At 44.1% G+C, this 15,992-nt stretch overlaps 1 protein-coding gene across 2 annotated transcripts in view; it reads right to left on the bottom strand.

Moving 5' to 3' along the window:
* The window catches only part of Dock2 (dedicator of cytokinesis 2), a 414,772-nt gene that overhangs the window by 381,272 nt on the left and 17,508 nt on the right, over positions 1–15,992 (bottom strand). For both annotated transcript variants that reach the window (XM_038325610.1, XM_038325611.1), the window contains exon 2: positions 9,379–9,462. In XM_038325610.1, coding sequence (XP_038181538.1) covers positions 9,379–9,462 — 84 coding nt within the window. The remainder of the gene's footprint in view (positions 1–9,378; positions 9,463–15,992) is intronic.

Below are 15,992 nucleotides of genomic sequence, written 5' to 3'. Positions count from 1 at the left end.
CCACGGTACGGCTGAGCAGCCTACCCAAGACACGGGGAAATTGAGCAATTTTTCCACAGTCACTCAACTGGTGACGTGTTTGGATGTAGAAATAGCCAATTCTAGGCTTAGGGGAAGGACTTTGGTGGTCATGTAATGTCCTAGTTTCATTTCTGTTGTGGGGGAAAAAAAACCTTTGATAGAAAGAATATGGGGTGGAGGTATTTAGGTTCACAGATCCAAGTTACAGTCTAGCATGTGGGGAAACTAAAGCAGTAGGAAGTACAAACAGCTGGTCACACTGTATCACAGCCAAAGGAGGAGAGAAAAGAGCACAGCTCCTTGCCTACTTACGCTCAGCTCCGTTTCTCCACTCTCAGACATTCAAGATCCCCTGCCTATGGCACGCTGCTGCCCACACTGGATTCTGTCTCCCCTCCCACAGACACACCCACAGGCCAACCCAGTGAAGCAGCTCTTCTTGGAGACTCTTCCCAGGTGACTCTAGGCTGCGTCTGGTTGACAAAGCTAATCCTCACATCTAATATTTCATCCTTTCACCCTCAGAGGCCCTCAAACTAAATCTCTAAGCTACTTTGCAACTGAGGATTTCTGGTAACGGAAGCTCTTTCGATTTCATGAAGAGCAGCAATCTATTTTAAGTTGCTTCTAAGTATTGGCCAGTTACTATAGAAAATAATTAATAGTGGACAAGAGGATTTAATCCCCCTAAGTGTTTGTTCTATGCTAGCTGCTTTGCTAAAAGCATTGATTTTGGTGGGTTTTTTTTTTTTTTTCAAGCTTTAAATTTAGTGGGCTGGGGATGTAGCTCAGGGATAGTGCACTTGCCTACCAGACTAAAGATTAATCTTCGTGACAGTCCTATAAATATGCACTATTGCCGCTTCAGTTTTGTAAATGGAAACAGAAATTGACAGCAATAAGCCAACTGCTAATTGTCACACAGCTTGAAACTGAAAACTAAGCATTTGGCTTTTGAACTTCTGCTGTCTTCACCGCAGCAGATGACCCCGTTTGCCAGCTCAGGGTAAGCCTGTTTCTAGAATATTACTACTGACCGCCATTCACGGCCGCTTTAGTCACAAGCCCTATGTAGGCTTTCTTGTCACACTCGCAGAAATCCTATAAGCTAAGTGTTGTCATTCCTGTTTCATTGATGACATTGAAACTCAAGTCAGTTCATGTACTGAGCGGGGATCATACAGACACAGCATTAGTCCAAGTCTGTCAATTCAGAGTCAGGGCCCTTAAAACTACCCAGCCCTCACCAATGGGAACAGAGAAGAGGGCTATCCAGGTCACACTAGCCTGGAGCAACATGGTGGTCAAGGCTACTTCAATCCACAGTGAATCATGAGTATAATAGAGAACCAACAGTCCACACTCAAAGCTAATGTTCACATCTCCATCTCTGGGTGGTCTGGGTGGCCGTCAGGTGGAGCCAAAGGACTTGGCCTTTGTGGACCCTTGAGATTCAATCACGTGTGCACCTCATAGGTGCCCCGACTCTGAAAACATAGCTTGCTCTTGAGTAACTCTCACCCCCAAAATCCATATTCTGCCTCCAAAACTCACATTCATTCAGTACCAATTGTGTCCCCGGTGTATACGGTGTATATACACTAGGTGACCTATTTTCAGAAACAGATCTGCGTACGGTGACCTTGCAGATAAAAATAGCACTGTTAAGCAACAGAGGGATAGGATCCCAGCAGCCTTAGCAACATCTTCAAGACTGCCCTCGGGCTTTCCCGCCCTGCTGACCACCTCTGATGTCAATTCTCTAATCAGGTCTGCTGTCAGCGGTCTCCATGTGTGTGTCAAGACTTTGTGAACAGATAACTGTTGGCAAAACCCCAGAGAGGGTTCCGTGATCACACGTAGTCTCTGTAACACAGCACTCATCAGATACTGGATGTGTCAAAACTGAGCGCTGTTTTAAGTTCATTAGTTTTAACCCTTGTCATGAGACAATCACTTATGCATCCGCCCCCCCCCCCCCAATTCCTATGTCAAAACCGTAAGCCCCAGTGTAACGGTTAGAGGAGGGGTGACCTTAGGGAGATGCTCAGCTCATGCAGGTGGAGCTCGTCCGGATGGTAGTGCCATCTCACAGGGGAGATTCCTCCCTTATTCTCTGCCTCTAGATGAAGAAACAGGAAGAAAGCCTTGTGCCGAGGGGGAACCAGCCCTCACCAAGCACCACCATCTGCAAACACCTCGATGCTTGATTTCCTGACTCTGCAAGAGAATTCCATTCCTGCTGCTTAACATGCAGAGTCTGTGGCATCCTCTACGGCAGCCTGAGTGGCTAAGACATGCAGCCTGGGGGAAGACAAGCAAAGGGGGGAGTTTCTTACAATGCTTTTGGACAACTGTGGGAGGCCAGCTCTTCACAGTGTACTCCTTTCCTGCGGCACAAAGGCAGCCTGAAACATACCAGAGGGGCAGGGGAGAGAGTCTAAATATCCCAGAACCACAACAGAAGAACTTCCGACTGCCACTTCCAGGCAGTATGATCCTTGGTCATGTCAATCAAGCATCAAAGTTTTCATCTGAGAAAAAAAAAAAAACACCTCCTCGTAGAGTATTGTCACAAAACTATTTTAAAACATGATTATGGGGGCTGGAAAAACAGCTCCACAGTTAAAAGTACCTACTGCTCTTGCAGAAGACCTGACTTCAATCCCAAGTACCCCTGTTGCGGGGGGCGGGGGGGGGGGAGGGTTAATGACAGCTTACAACTCTGACTTTGGGGGAGTTGAGATCTCTGGCTTCTGTAGGCACCTGCGCTCAAGTGTACGTGTCCATCCATACACACATAAACACATAATAATTCCAAATAAATAAATAACATGATTCAGAAAGAATTCATCTAGTAATGGTACAAAATGTTTTACAGGATGAAGACATTCCGGTTTCAAGATAACTGTGGCCTGCACGTGGATAAAACAAAAGGGGACCATGGGAATCGTAAACTGCAGATTTCAACCACATCTGAGATCTTCTTTTGTTTTGTTTTGAGACAGGGTCTTTCTGTGCAGCCCTGGCTATCCTGCCCAGTAGACCAGGCTGGCCTCAAACTTGAAATCTGCCTGCCTCTGTCTCCCAAGTGTTGGGATCAAAGGTGTGCGCCACCACTGCCCAACTAACATTCGAGTATTTTTGAGAAATATCTGAAGCAAGAATATTATTATTTATCTGAGTGATGGGTATCTGAGAATATTTTTTAGTTTCCTGTGTTTTGAGATACATAATAACATCAAGATAAAATAAAAGCTCTTTGACCAGAAGTTAAGAGTATGGGCTCTGACTAAAAACCTCCCACAAAGCAAAAGAAACAATGAACAAAAGTAGATGGCAAATTAGAGATTGGGAAAAATATTTGCAAACAATTCGTCTAATAATGGATAGATATCCAAATTAATGAAGGATTAATGTAAGCTAATAGTACAAAAGCAAACGATACATTTAAAGCATAAGACATTTCTCTAGAGAGAACACAAATATGGCCATTGGGAATACGAAACGTTGTCGGGCATTGTTAGTCATCAGGATAATGCAAATCAAAGCCACAACAAGGCAATGCCACAACCTGACCCTTGAGAAGGATACTTCCAAACAGTCAAGGGGTAATAAGTGTTGGCAAGGGTACAGGAGGAAGGGAAACCAAGTAAACTGTTGAGGAAAGATAGACAGGTACAGCTACAATGGAAAACAGTCTGGTGGTTGATAAAGAATTTAAAAATACAACTACCACACGAACAACAAGCTCTCTTCTAGGCATCTACCCACAGGAAATGACATCACCATTTCTTAAAGAGGTCTGTGTTCCCATGTTCACAATAGTCAGTAGCTCTGTTCATAAAAGTTAATGTAAAAAGCAAAGGAAACACCTACCGGTGAATAAACAAAGAAACTGAGGTGCATAAACAGTGGTATCCAAACGGAATGCTAATCAGTCTTTGAAAAAGAGACTCTGTTAGCTAACATAACCTGGATGATGTGCTAAGTCAGATCGGCACATATCAGAAAAGAAAACACTATATGACCTCGTCTGTGTGTGGTGTCTAAGAACAACAATGAAGATCATGGAGTTTGCTGTGAGACTGTGTCTCCCAGTCATATCAGAAGTTCCGTTCTTAGAGTCTCCCCAACATGACAGCCCGAATGTGAACAAGGATGACACCAATGGACCTGCCGAACTGGACAAGGAAAAGGCTACAGAGGCCTCAACCATACACAAAGAACTACAGGCAACCGAGAAAGGCTGGGGGTGGGAGAGTTGGGCTTCCCAGAGACAAGCACATCGATTGGTGGTTCAGTTACTGAAAACATTCGTACAAGTAACATTATAAGAACCGTATAGGTTATATTCAGGAATATGCAAATACATGTACACATATGCACACAATAACCATACTTTTAGTGAAAAAGAGGCTATGAATTAGAAAGAGAGCAGGAAGGGGTATATGGGAGAGCTTGGAGTAAAGAAATAGAAGGGAAACATGTAATTAAATTATAATCTCAAAAATAAAAATTAATTAAAAAAATCTAGTGTGTGGGGGGTTAGAAAACAAAACCCGTGGTAATAGAGGAAGATAGAGAAGTGGGGAGGGGTATCAAAGGAATGAAGAGATCTAGGTCAGAAGTTACGAAGTAGTAGATGTAGAAATCTGAATGATATGTGCGGCGTGAGGACTCCAGGTACCAAAACCTGGGTAGCTGGGAGGTGATGGACAGCTCTGCTGATTGTCTTCACTGACATCATCATTCACTACTGCATTCCACAGCATCGTGCCGCGTACCTCAGCTACACGTCATAAAACGCATGCATTTAAAAACGAGTGTGCACGCTGGAATCAAAACTCGGATTAGAGCGATGATCTGAGTCTTATGGCCTGAGTGATCATTGACAAGTGATATGTTGGAGAGAAATAATCCTAGCACCTGTCTCATCAAAACTAAATTAAGCAAAGATTTTAGAGAGATTTCCCTGTGCCTGCCACAGGGGAAATACTCAAAAAGTTAATAGATACGATACGATCTGCTTTTAGAAAATAACTAAACTAATACCATATTCCAGCAAGTTAGACGTGTTTTCTATTTTGTTTCCAGAACCTACAGATTTAGAATACCATTCTTTTAATTGATGTCCTCTCAGCATATTTCCATGACAACAGAATAGAGAAGTCAAGTTCGCTGACACCTCAGCCCCACCCTCATTCAAACAACAGGAAAACTGGGCTTGAAATGCGGAGAGCGGAGCAGCATCTTCAAACAATAGAGGCCCGCTCACACCCAGCCACTTCAGGCACAGGTTGGAACAAAGGAGGGCTCCTGGCAGAGTGCGGCTTGAACAGAGTCCCTGGGAAGAGCTCACAACATCCCCATTGTTCAGGTCATGATCACCCCTTGACAGGGCTGCTAGTACAGAAGGTGCTGCGGGCTCTGGTAAGCCCCACTCTGCATGTGGTAGATTCAAGCCTTCACCAGCTCTTTGCGGCCCACACAGCCATGCCAGGCGTGGGCATCTGCCAGCTCTGGAGAGCTGTAGACCTTGCTGGGTGAGAAGAGTGAGTCTCTGAATGATACCACAGATACTCTATGCAGAAAGCAGCCGCAACATCACATCGCTTTATAACAGCCAAAGATATCACATCGGCCCCTTCTCTCACCCCTCCCTGCGGCCACCGAAATGCAAGCACTTCTTGGATTCTCTGTCAAGAAGTCCCACCCCTCCAAGTTCCTACTATGATAGACCACAAGGCCCTGACAGACACAAGTATCGGCAGAAAGAATGAGACTTTTCTCATCATTCCAAAAAGGACAAGCCAGGCAGCAAATGTTTAAGTGCGGGACATGCATCCCTCGGGAAGAATTTATGAAGAAGACCCTAAATAAGACTGGCTACCTCAAAAGAACACCTTCCACTCTGATCTAGAAGACAGGCAGGCATGGTAGCCCAGGCTTTTAATCCCAGTACTTGGGAGGCAGAGGCAGAGGCGGGCAGCTCTTTAGGAGTCCAGGGACAGCTTGGTCTATATAAACAGTTTCAGGTCAACGAGAACTACATAATGAGACTCTGTCTCAAAAAACAAAAACAAAAAAAGAAAGAAAGAAAGAAAGAAAGAAAGAAAGAGGTTTGGAGGTAGGTAATTGTTGTCTTGGTCCACATAGGCATGGTGGGATGTGCATGCTAGGGGCATCATCACATGACTATGCCTCTGGCATCTGGTACCTCAGTCTCTAGCTGCAAAGCTATTTGCCATGAGCTAACTCATCTTAGTGCTTAATTGAGTAAGAAGACAGATAGTAGAAAGAGAGCACTCCTTGCCTACACTTTAAATAGGGTTTAAATACTGCAGAAAGGGAGGGAAGTAGACTTCACACTGACTATGAGACTAGAGTTTTGGATGTCACTAAATATTTAGAAAGGTGACAGCCCTCCTGAACTATGTGGGTTTGTATCATAACATGCTATCTCTGTCATAAAGCCCATCCATTGTTCTTGCGCCATTCATACTGAGTATACTTAGTGCACTTATGGCTAAGTATACTTAGTATACTTATGGCTCATGGTTCTAGAGATTCAAAGTCCCACAGCACTTTGCAGCCTCTGGTGAGAGTTTGCCTTGGTGCGTCACATGAGCCTCTACGTTCCTCTCTATCTGTGTGGTCTTTCATCTACTTGCTATAAAGCGTCCAGAATTCTCTCATGAGGCCTCCACCCTCACGACTTTACTTTCCAAAGGCCTGACCCGTAACTCCATGGTTAAGTTCCCGCCCCTTTCATACTATTACTGTAAGACTTCAGAGACTGGACCCTCACATGAACTCAAAGCAGAAAGATCCTATTTAAAGCAATATGGTGTGCAAAAAATGGGGGCTAACCTCATCCATTGTAGGAACCCGAATATTCAGCTTCCAAGTGATCAGAGCCCATATTACATAGATAGGTACCCACCTGGGCCTCTTGAGCTCCACCAGATGAAGGAAAGGAACACGAAACATTGACCTTGAGCCAAGCCCAGTGCTACATTGCCTCTCTCGTCTGCCCTTTTTGATTCAGACAACAATCTCAGGAGCAGTGTGACCACAACTCTTCAGGTGAGGAACCCAAAGCCTCTGAGCCAAAATCTGTTAGCTGGTAGAGGCAGGAAGCCCTATTCTGATTCCAATGCTTGGAAAACAACCGTAGCACACAAAGTGTGAAATAGTTATCGCTCATATTCCAGTCTCCCAAAGTTAATCATTGTTAAAACCTCTGAGGATATTTTAAAAATATGTCTTTGGTTTAAATAGATATCTTATAATAAGTAATTAAAACTGATTAGAAGATTACAGATAAAAAAGTTTTTCTGCCATTGGTAGAATTAGACGTGTGAACCACAGGGCTGTCCTGTAGGAAAGGCTGTGCTGTGGGAAGGAGTGGTAAATTTAGAGTAACAGGCCTGAGTCTACAGGAAGGTATCCCCTCACCCACCCACTCCTCACCATTCCCCTACCCACTTCCTGAATCACGCTCATCTTCTGTGTTCAAAAACCAAGGCTAGGATGTTCCCTAGTCCTGGGCACTGCACAGTACATGGTACCCTATTCGTTATAACCCAACAAAGAATACTGCCAAAGCGTGCAGTACATATAAGCAGCTCTCACTTCTCTGTAGTGATCCCTTTCAAAGTTGCTTTGAAATACGAAACACTAAATTTCCCTCCTCAAAGAAAGGTTTTTCCGTTTTCTTGCTTTCTTGGTTCGTGTCTGTTTTTACGTATACCTGTTTATATGTGATCTTGTGTGTGCTTATGAGTGTGCTATGTTTATGGGTAACTGTGTATTTGTATGTGTGTGCCTTTGTTGGGAGGTTACAGGTGTTTGTATGAAGGTCATGTCAGTGTACATACATGAACAAACACGTCTGCACACATCTGCAGAGAGAGCTGGGGCTCCACTGCCTGGGAGGCCTCAGGCAGCTCATCCAGCACCACAGAGGACTCTACCTGTCTAATGGGCTGATGGGAGACCTAAGCAGGATTCTGGGTTCTTCAGGATGGAAGGCAGCGTCTGGTCTGCAGGAGTGACAAGGTGGCTCTTGGCTGCTGTGTTCCAACAGAGGCCTACCCTGCAGCACACCTGACAGTACCACCCTGTCCTCCTTTCCAGGGCCTCATCTGATGGAGTCGCTGGGAGAAGGCACAGCTGTATTCTCAGGCAAGTCTCTGCTTCCTCCTTCATTCTGCCAGCCCCAGGAAACACATACTCCTCGTATTCTGTGTCCTTTGTGCAGGAGGAGCCATAAGCTGGCCAGCAAGGGAGAACTCTGGAAGTAAAGCTTGGGTGTGGGGGATGGGAGAGTCTGTTGATCACCAGTGACACATTAACAAACTCATTAAGTAATTATACACTAATCTGACTCCTAATATCAAGTGTATCAGTAACATGGATGATAGTTTTCAGTTGCCTGTCTCATGAGTCCAGGGCCATTAGTTTTGGAGCAGACATTAAGATGCACCCCCTCTTGCTACTGTCACCACCATCATGGGGGAACTGAACTTAATATACTCTTAGTTTCACGACCGCATGACTTTCCAGGAGCAAAGAGCTGCCACTTTACCCAGCACACACCCCCAGCTTGGGCCCCTGCTCCACCGGGAGCTGCATTTATGTAACACTACTGTACGGCATAGCCTCCCTCTCTCTTGGAGTCAGGAGGATAACTTACAGCACCCTCCTGCATCTTGATGATGCTTATTTTTCTTTACAATAGTGTACATATTAATAAAGAACTACAGCTAGGAAGATCCACAGGCCCAAAGTCCCATAGTCCCCTGACTGTGGCAAATGCCTAGCATAGCAAACATCAACGCAGCCAGTTAGGCCTTTGTTATGAAACGCACATCCCTGAAATAACAAAGCACTCCTTTTGTTCAGTAAACTCTAATTGCAGTCATTTCTCAAAATACTGGCGAGATTGGCTCCAGGATTGCCGCACCAAAGCCACAGACGCTCAAGCCCCTTTCTATAAAATGGTACCCTATCTATGCAGACCATATGAAGGTCCTCACATACTTTAAATCATCTCTAGGCCATTTCTAATATCCAGTGTGTGGCAATGTCATATAAATAATCATAGCATTGCATTGTTTATGTAATGACAGGAACTGAATATACATATTGCAGATGCAATATTGTCTGTTGCTTGTTGGTTCAACCCGTGGATGCAGAACCCGTGGGCCCAAAAGGCTGACTGTACTAAATGAGCAAGATGTGCTTAAACATGCCATGCAAGTGCGGTGCTTAGAGAGAGTACTGCAAGCGCCTGGGTTTCTACAGTGAAGGCACCAACATCTGAGGGCCACAGAGGCAACAACGACTCACCTCCACAGGTCTCCTGGATCCGCACCACATCGCCAATCTGTAGAGTGAGATGCTGGGCTCCACTGCCTTGGAAGTTGTAGATGGCTGTTAAATGGAACACAGAGACAGTCGGTGAGACCTCTAGGTATCTTAACGCCTGGCTCCACCTTGCTGCTTTTGCCTTGAGTCTGTCTCACACTTATGAAACCCACGTGGGCTATAGAAAGTCAATGCAAAGGCCAGCTGCCTGTTTCAGTCATCAATCCAGACCCACTTATAAACTCAACCTGACCTCTTCCCACTCTGGTCCTGCACTGTAGCCTTGGTGACCAGGAGGCTGCTTATACCATCTACACATCTGGCCTCTTGCTGGGCTCCCGGCATGAGGTTGTATACTCTCTTCTTCCCTCCTCACAGAGACCCAGTGTGAGACAGGAGCTGTGAGCCCAGAAACAGAAACGAAGACATTCTGGTCACAGTCACCAAGACAAGAAATGCCAGGAAGCTCTAATCCAGCTTCCTTCCATACTCTCCTCTTGCCCTCTAAGTTTGGCTGCCTCCTGTTACCCATCCACTCCATGTCAGCAACAGAATCCCAAATGCAGTGCTCTCTACTACTGTGTTGTCCCCTAATAGTCTTTGTCCAATAAGTAGGATGGGATGGGCTCACTGTTTGAAAGCACCGTGACCAGACTGTGACACTGTTTAAGGTTGTGAGCTTTTAGGGTATTGGATTGGCTAGTGGAAACGGGTGACTCGGGGTAAGCCTTTGATTATGACTTTCCCTAATTCCTTTGCTTCCTGATCCATTCAGATATGATAAGTCATTGCCAGAAGCTCCCAACACCCACAGGCTGGGCCCTTCTGCTTGCCTTCCACCCATGGTGGCCAGAAATTCATTTGAAACAATGAGCCAAAATAACGCCCCTCCTCTGAAGTTGTTCTGTCAGGTCAGGCCTTTCATCGCAACAAAACATCTTACCTGATTCCTACCCAAGCTCAGGCAACCTAGAGCTCAGCAGAACAAACCCATCAGGCCCCTGCAGGTCACAGTCACATTCTTCCCTAACGGTTGTCGGGTTCATGGAGGAGTGCTTAATATTCGGAAATCCATTCCCATCCATAGACTGGAGATTTAACTCAGTAATAGAGTGTTCCCTTAGCAAGTGCAAGGTCCTGGGTTTAGTCCCCAGCAAGTAGTGGGAGGTGCAGGGGCGGGATGGACAACAAGGGAACTTGCATTCTCTTCCGAACTGTTAGTTTCTGGGATCAGGAATTGTCAGAGACTCTTACCATTTGGAACATGGGATCACCCATACCTTTGCAGGGAAGGGTGGGTTGTAGAGTATCACTGTCATGGACTCCTTTCCCCATGGCAGTGGCAGTCTTAATAATGGCTGCCTGAGTCACTGATGTAGGTTTCTGGAGCATGAACTACCTTGTCTCAAAAAGTTTTGAGCTCTATGTGCGTGCGCGCACGTGTGTATGTGTGTGTGTGTGTGTGTGTGTGTGTGTGTGTGTGGTGTTCCCTGCACACTTGCACAACTATTACATCTTTGGCTCTGAACACTCACTTACAGAAGCAACTTTCAGTGACCAGTCTCTAAAACACTAAAGATGAGTCAACTCCCTTCGCCTGCCAAGGCAAAGACTTTAAGAACAACAACAAAGATGTCTTCCCCAAACCCTGGGTATTTAGGATTAGGGTTGAAATTCTTTCAAGAATAATGGCTTGGAAAGACAGGCTGAACATGAATGCCATGCACAGGCGTAGGAAAATGGGAGGAAACCTGTCTGAGTCTCAATAGCCCTGAAGGCAGGAAGTCAGGTTGAGCAGAGAGTAACGGCCTGAGTAAATGCTGAAGGCATTCCAGCTTTTCCCCCTTTCTTTTGACTCCAGGTATCTATAGTCTCCAGTCTGCACACAACACATTGCACGGTCTTCATGAAAATATTTCCAAAAAAGCGACTAAACCATCTAAACACTGCCCTCCATCTCAAGCAACGACAGCAGGCTCTGGGCAAGGAGAGCATGCCATCCATAGCTATTACATCATAATTAATGTTCGAATGTTCATAATAATATATAGTTTTCAATTCAAAATTATGAGGTCTGTTAAGAAGGAAGACGGTATAGCCAGTTAACGGGAAAGAATAAATTAAAAGAAAATTGGGCAAGTAAAAGGAAAAATACTGGACTTGAGAGATGAAGGGTTAAATCAGCTGTCTCATATATATATATATATCATACATATGTGTGTGTGTGCATGTGTGTATGCATTTATATACACATATATATTTAAGGAACTGAAAAACAATAGGACACAAAGAAGAGGAAACAAGAACTATGACCCTGAATTAAAGAATATCACTGAGGGCACAGAAATTAGAAAATGGAGCTGGGTATGGTGGCTTGCAGCTACAATCCCAGCACTAGAGGGTGAAGCAGGAGGATTACAGGTATGAACAAGGCCAGTGTGGTTTCATAGTGAGAACTTATCTCAAAAAATATATATACAAAGGAATCAAACAGAAACTCCAGACAGAGACAATAATAACAAATATGAAAAAAAAAATCATCAAAGTACTTCTGTAGCAGAGTCAACAGGGTCAGAGAGAAAATCGGTGATCTTGAAGACAAGGCAGCTAAGATCAAACCAGACCAAGATGCACCAAGAGAAAATGGTAAACAAAAGCGAACCCATCAGAGATCTATGTGTTACAGCCAAATGACTGGCATTCCCTTAATGGGAGCGCCAGAGAGAGAGGAGAGAGAAAAGCAGGCAGAAAAAAAATGAATTGAAGAAATAGTAGTCAGAAACCACCCACGGAGAAATAAAGCCAGAAATCCCCATCAGAATCAAAACTGGAAAATCACAAAAGAGTGCAAAAAGCACAGGCTAACAGGAAATCTTTTCAGACAAATTAAAATGAAAACACAACCTACCAAAACCCATGGATACTGCAAAAAGCCTGATTAGAAAAGTTCGTAGCTATAAATGCCTGCCTTGAAGCGCAACATAGACTTCAAATTAATTATCTTTATTTCTACGTAACAACTAACAAAAGCAAAGCATATTAAACTCAAAGGGAAAAGAAAATAATACAAATTAAGCAATGAGAAGTCGGCTAGAGAATAGGATGCAATACGAAGACAACACAAGCAGAAGGTGCCCCTTCTGAAGTGACAAACAGGTAGGTGGACTAATAAGAGACAGAGGCCTCAGGCTACTAAAGTCAGAGCGAAAGTGAGGATGGACATTTTGCCAACATTTCAGAAAGAAAAGGGATTATAAGCCGATGGTTCTCTAGTGTCTGCCTTGCTTACTGCCCCTTACAGCGAACTCAGTCAACAATGAAGCTTTACAAGAGAAAGCTTTCAACACTTGTACACCAAAAGATGAGATAACCCAGATGAACTGGATGTATCCCTAGACAAACTACCAGCATTGACTTATGACAAAGCAAAATTCAGTCAGCAGAAACCTTCCCAAAGGCCCATGGAGATAAAAACAATGGTAAAGTGCCTAGTGAGCAAGGAAGAGGACCTAAGTTTGGATGTCTAGTATCCATACAAAAACGCAAGTGTGGAAGCATCCATCTGCAAGCCCAGCCCTGGGGGAAGCAGAGACGGACAGATCAATGAGTTCATTGGCCAGCCACTAGCTCAGTCAGTGAGCTCCAGGTTCAGAGAGAACCTGTCTCCAGAAAGGTAAGGTAACGAGCAACTGAAAAAGACTTCTAGCATTGACCTTTGGCCATCACACACACACAAAACACATGTGTGTAAAAACCCACATGAACATGTACATAGAACACATACATATGTGTGCTCACACATTCACACATGCACACACATTCCAATAAAGAAAACACAATGTCAGATCACTTTAATATAAAGTCTATAAAATATTTAGGAATAACTAATACCTATTGTCAAACTCTTCCACAAAAGGAAGGAGGAAATACTTCACAAAGCATTATGGGAGAAATTTGCAAGTAGAGACAAGTATCCCTTGTAGATACAGACACATGTATCCATAGAGATTAGCAAATGGAATCTAGCAACATATTTAAAAAGATACCATGGACAAGTAGGAATTTCCCTGGAAATGCAAGAATAGTTCAATATCCAAAACAATAAAAGAAAAACATTTGTATCAATGGCATAAAGAAAAAACTTAGATGATCATGTTAATTAATGAAGAAAAGGCATTTGCAGAACTTATCAATATTTTATGACAACAAGTTAGCCATGGACAGAATAGTTTCACCTTAAACGTAGAACTCTGTCACTGCATGAATAAGGCCTCTCTATCACTGTGATAAACAGCTTTATTTGGGCTCACTGTTTCAGAGGTCTCTTTCCCTGTCTTTGGCTCCGTTGCTTCTAGGTTGAAGTGAGGCAGAGCATTACGGCCATGGAAGGATGTGGCAGAGTCCACTGGCCTCATAACAGATGGGAAGCAGAGGGAGAGAGGAGAAAGGTGCTATAGACAGGAAATAGTCCCCCAAGGATCGTGATTCAGGGAATCACAGTATTAACTATTTACAAAAGGAAAACTTCAATGCACATAATTCAGTGTATAAGTAGACACATACAATTTTAATCAGCTTTTATCATCTGGACTGGTGGTGTCACATCTAAGAGCCAAAGAATACCTAATGAAAACCCCAATACCAGTCATGGGAAGCCCTCTTTTGAGTTGTTTACTAGAGATGTATGGGGTTGTGTGTCCCTAAACATACAACCTTTAGCTGTTGTTTTTGCTCACCCCTAGAAGTAAAACGTAACTCCTTATTGTTAAAGATACCACACACTTCAGAAACAGGATCCAGAGGCTCCCAAGCTGGGCCTGACCTGAATGCCCCTTCCCTGAGGACTAGCTTTAATGGTACCAGAAGGCACCATGCAAGCTCCCAAAGGAGGAGGTAACCAACAGTCCTACCCAGCTATAATGCCTATGAAGCACACCAATGACCAACACGGCACAATAACACTAAGGGTGCAGTAGTGCTACACATCCTTGGCAGTAACTGACAGCTCTCTAATTGGATTAAGACCTACTCGATGTGAGGGGGGGTCAAGATCGTGACAGGGAAACTCACAGAGACATTAACTCCAACTTGTGGGAGCTCATGGACTCTAGACCAACAGCTGGGGATCTTGCATAGGACCGAGCCAGGCCCTTTGCATGTGAGTGACAGTTTTGTAGCCTGGTCTGTTTGTGGGGCCCCTGGCAGCAGTGGGACCATCTATCCCTAGTGCATGAGCTGGTTTTTTGAAGCCCATTCTATATGATGGGATGCTTTGTGCAGCCATGAAGCAGGGATGGAGAGATGGGGGAAGTGGGAGGGAGGGGGCTTGGTCTTGCCTCAACTGAATGTGCCAGGCTTTGTTGACTCCTCATGGGAGGCCTTACCCTTTCTGAGAAGTGGATGGGGGTGAGTTAGGGGAGGGGGAGGAGTGAAAGGAGGGGGAGCTGTGCTTCATTTGTAAAATGATTTAAAAAAAAAAATCAACAAGAGGAATACCATGCCTGGTATCAGAAACCTAGCTATCTCTCAGTGCTAATAAAATCACAGTTATTGGAGGAGAATCTACAACCACTAGTTTTCTAAACCAGCATAATTCCTAACAACAATCTATAAACATTGGTCTTTATACCCACAGATAAGTGTAGCCTTCACTCTTCACCAAGGAAACTTACTTCCCTTTGCAACAGGTAAAGGCCACTACAGAAAACCACAACCATTCAAAACGCTGAGTTGTGGAGTTCCATCCTAACTGATACATCTGCAAAACACTCCAGTGTCTCAGGAATCATTGCAGAAGAGGGAGGGGGAAGGTTGTAGGAGCAGGAGACCAGGGTATTTGCTGTGAGATTTCATCTCCTATTAATGGTAGAAGCGACACCCGTAAAATATCACCAACATGAGTGCCCTGATGTGAGCTGAACAAGCCAACAAACATGCCAGAGTGGAAAAGGAAAAGTCTACAACATCTCAACTTAACCCCCCACAAAAAATTACAGACAACTGAGGAAAGTCAGGAGTAGGAGAGATGGCCCTCCCCTGGGAAGAGCATACCAATTGGTTGTCCAGTGCCAAATGGTCAGCCCTAAGAATACAAACAAATAACATAATATGAACTCAATGGGTTATATATGGGAATATATATATACATATATAAACATACATATGCATACAATAACAATGAAAATAGAGGCCATGGATTTGAAGGAGAGTGGGGAGGAGTGTTTGGAAGGGTTTTAAGATAGGGAGGGGAGAAATGCTCTAATCAAATTGCAAATCAAATCTCAAAAACAAACAAACAAAAGAGCTCATTGGTGGGGAGGTCACAGACCCTAGAGGAGAACCTACTACTGTTACTAAGTAGGCACGCCATCAAAGTATGTTTAGATAGCTCAAAAATATCATAAAATAGTGCTGCTCCCAGGCTTCACAGAAGCTGCTTTTTGCAATGGGCAGTGGCCATTAGAGAGACTCACAGCAGCGAATCAGATCTGCAGAAAAAAGTCTAGACTGTCCTGAACTTAAGAACTCTTACATTGTAGCAACAAAAAGACAACACAGACCAATTTGCAAATGAACAAAGGAATTAAAAACCTATT

The sequence above is a fragment of the Arvicola amphibius genome, chromosome 4, assembly GCF_903992535.2.
Source record: "Arvicola amphibius chromosome 4, mArvAmp1.2, whole genome shotgun sequence".
Lineage (NCBI taxonomy): Eukaryota > Metazoa > Chordata > Mammalia > Rodentia > Cricetidae > Arvicola > Arvicola amphibius.
The sequence above is the reverse complement of the archived record's forward strand: the minus strand, read 5'-3'. Positions and strand labels throughout refer to the sequence as shown.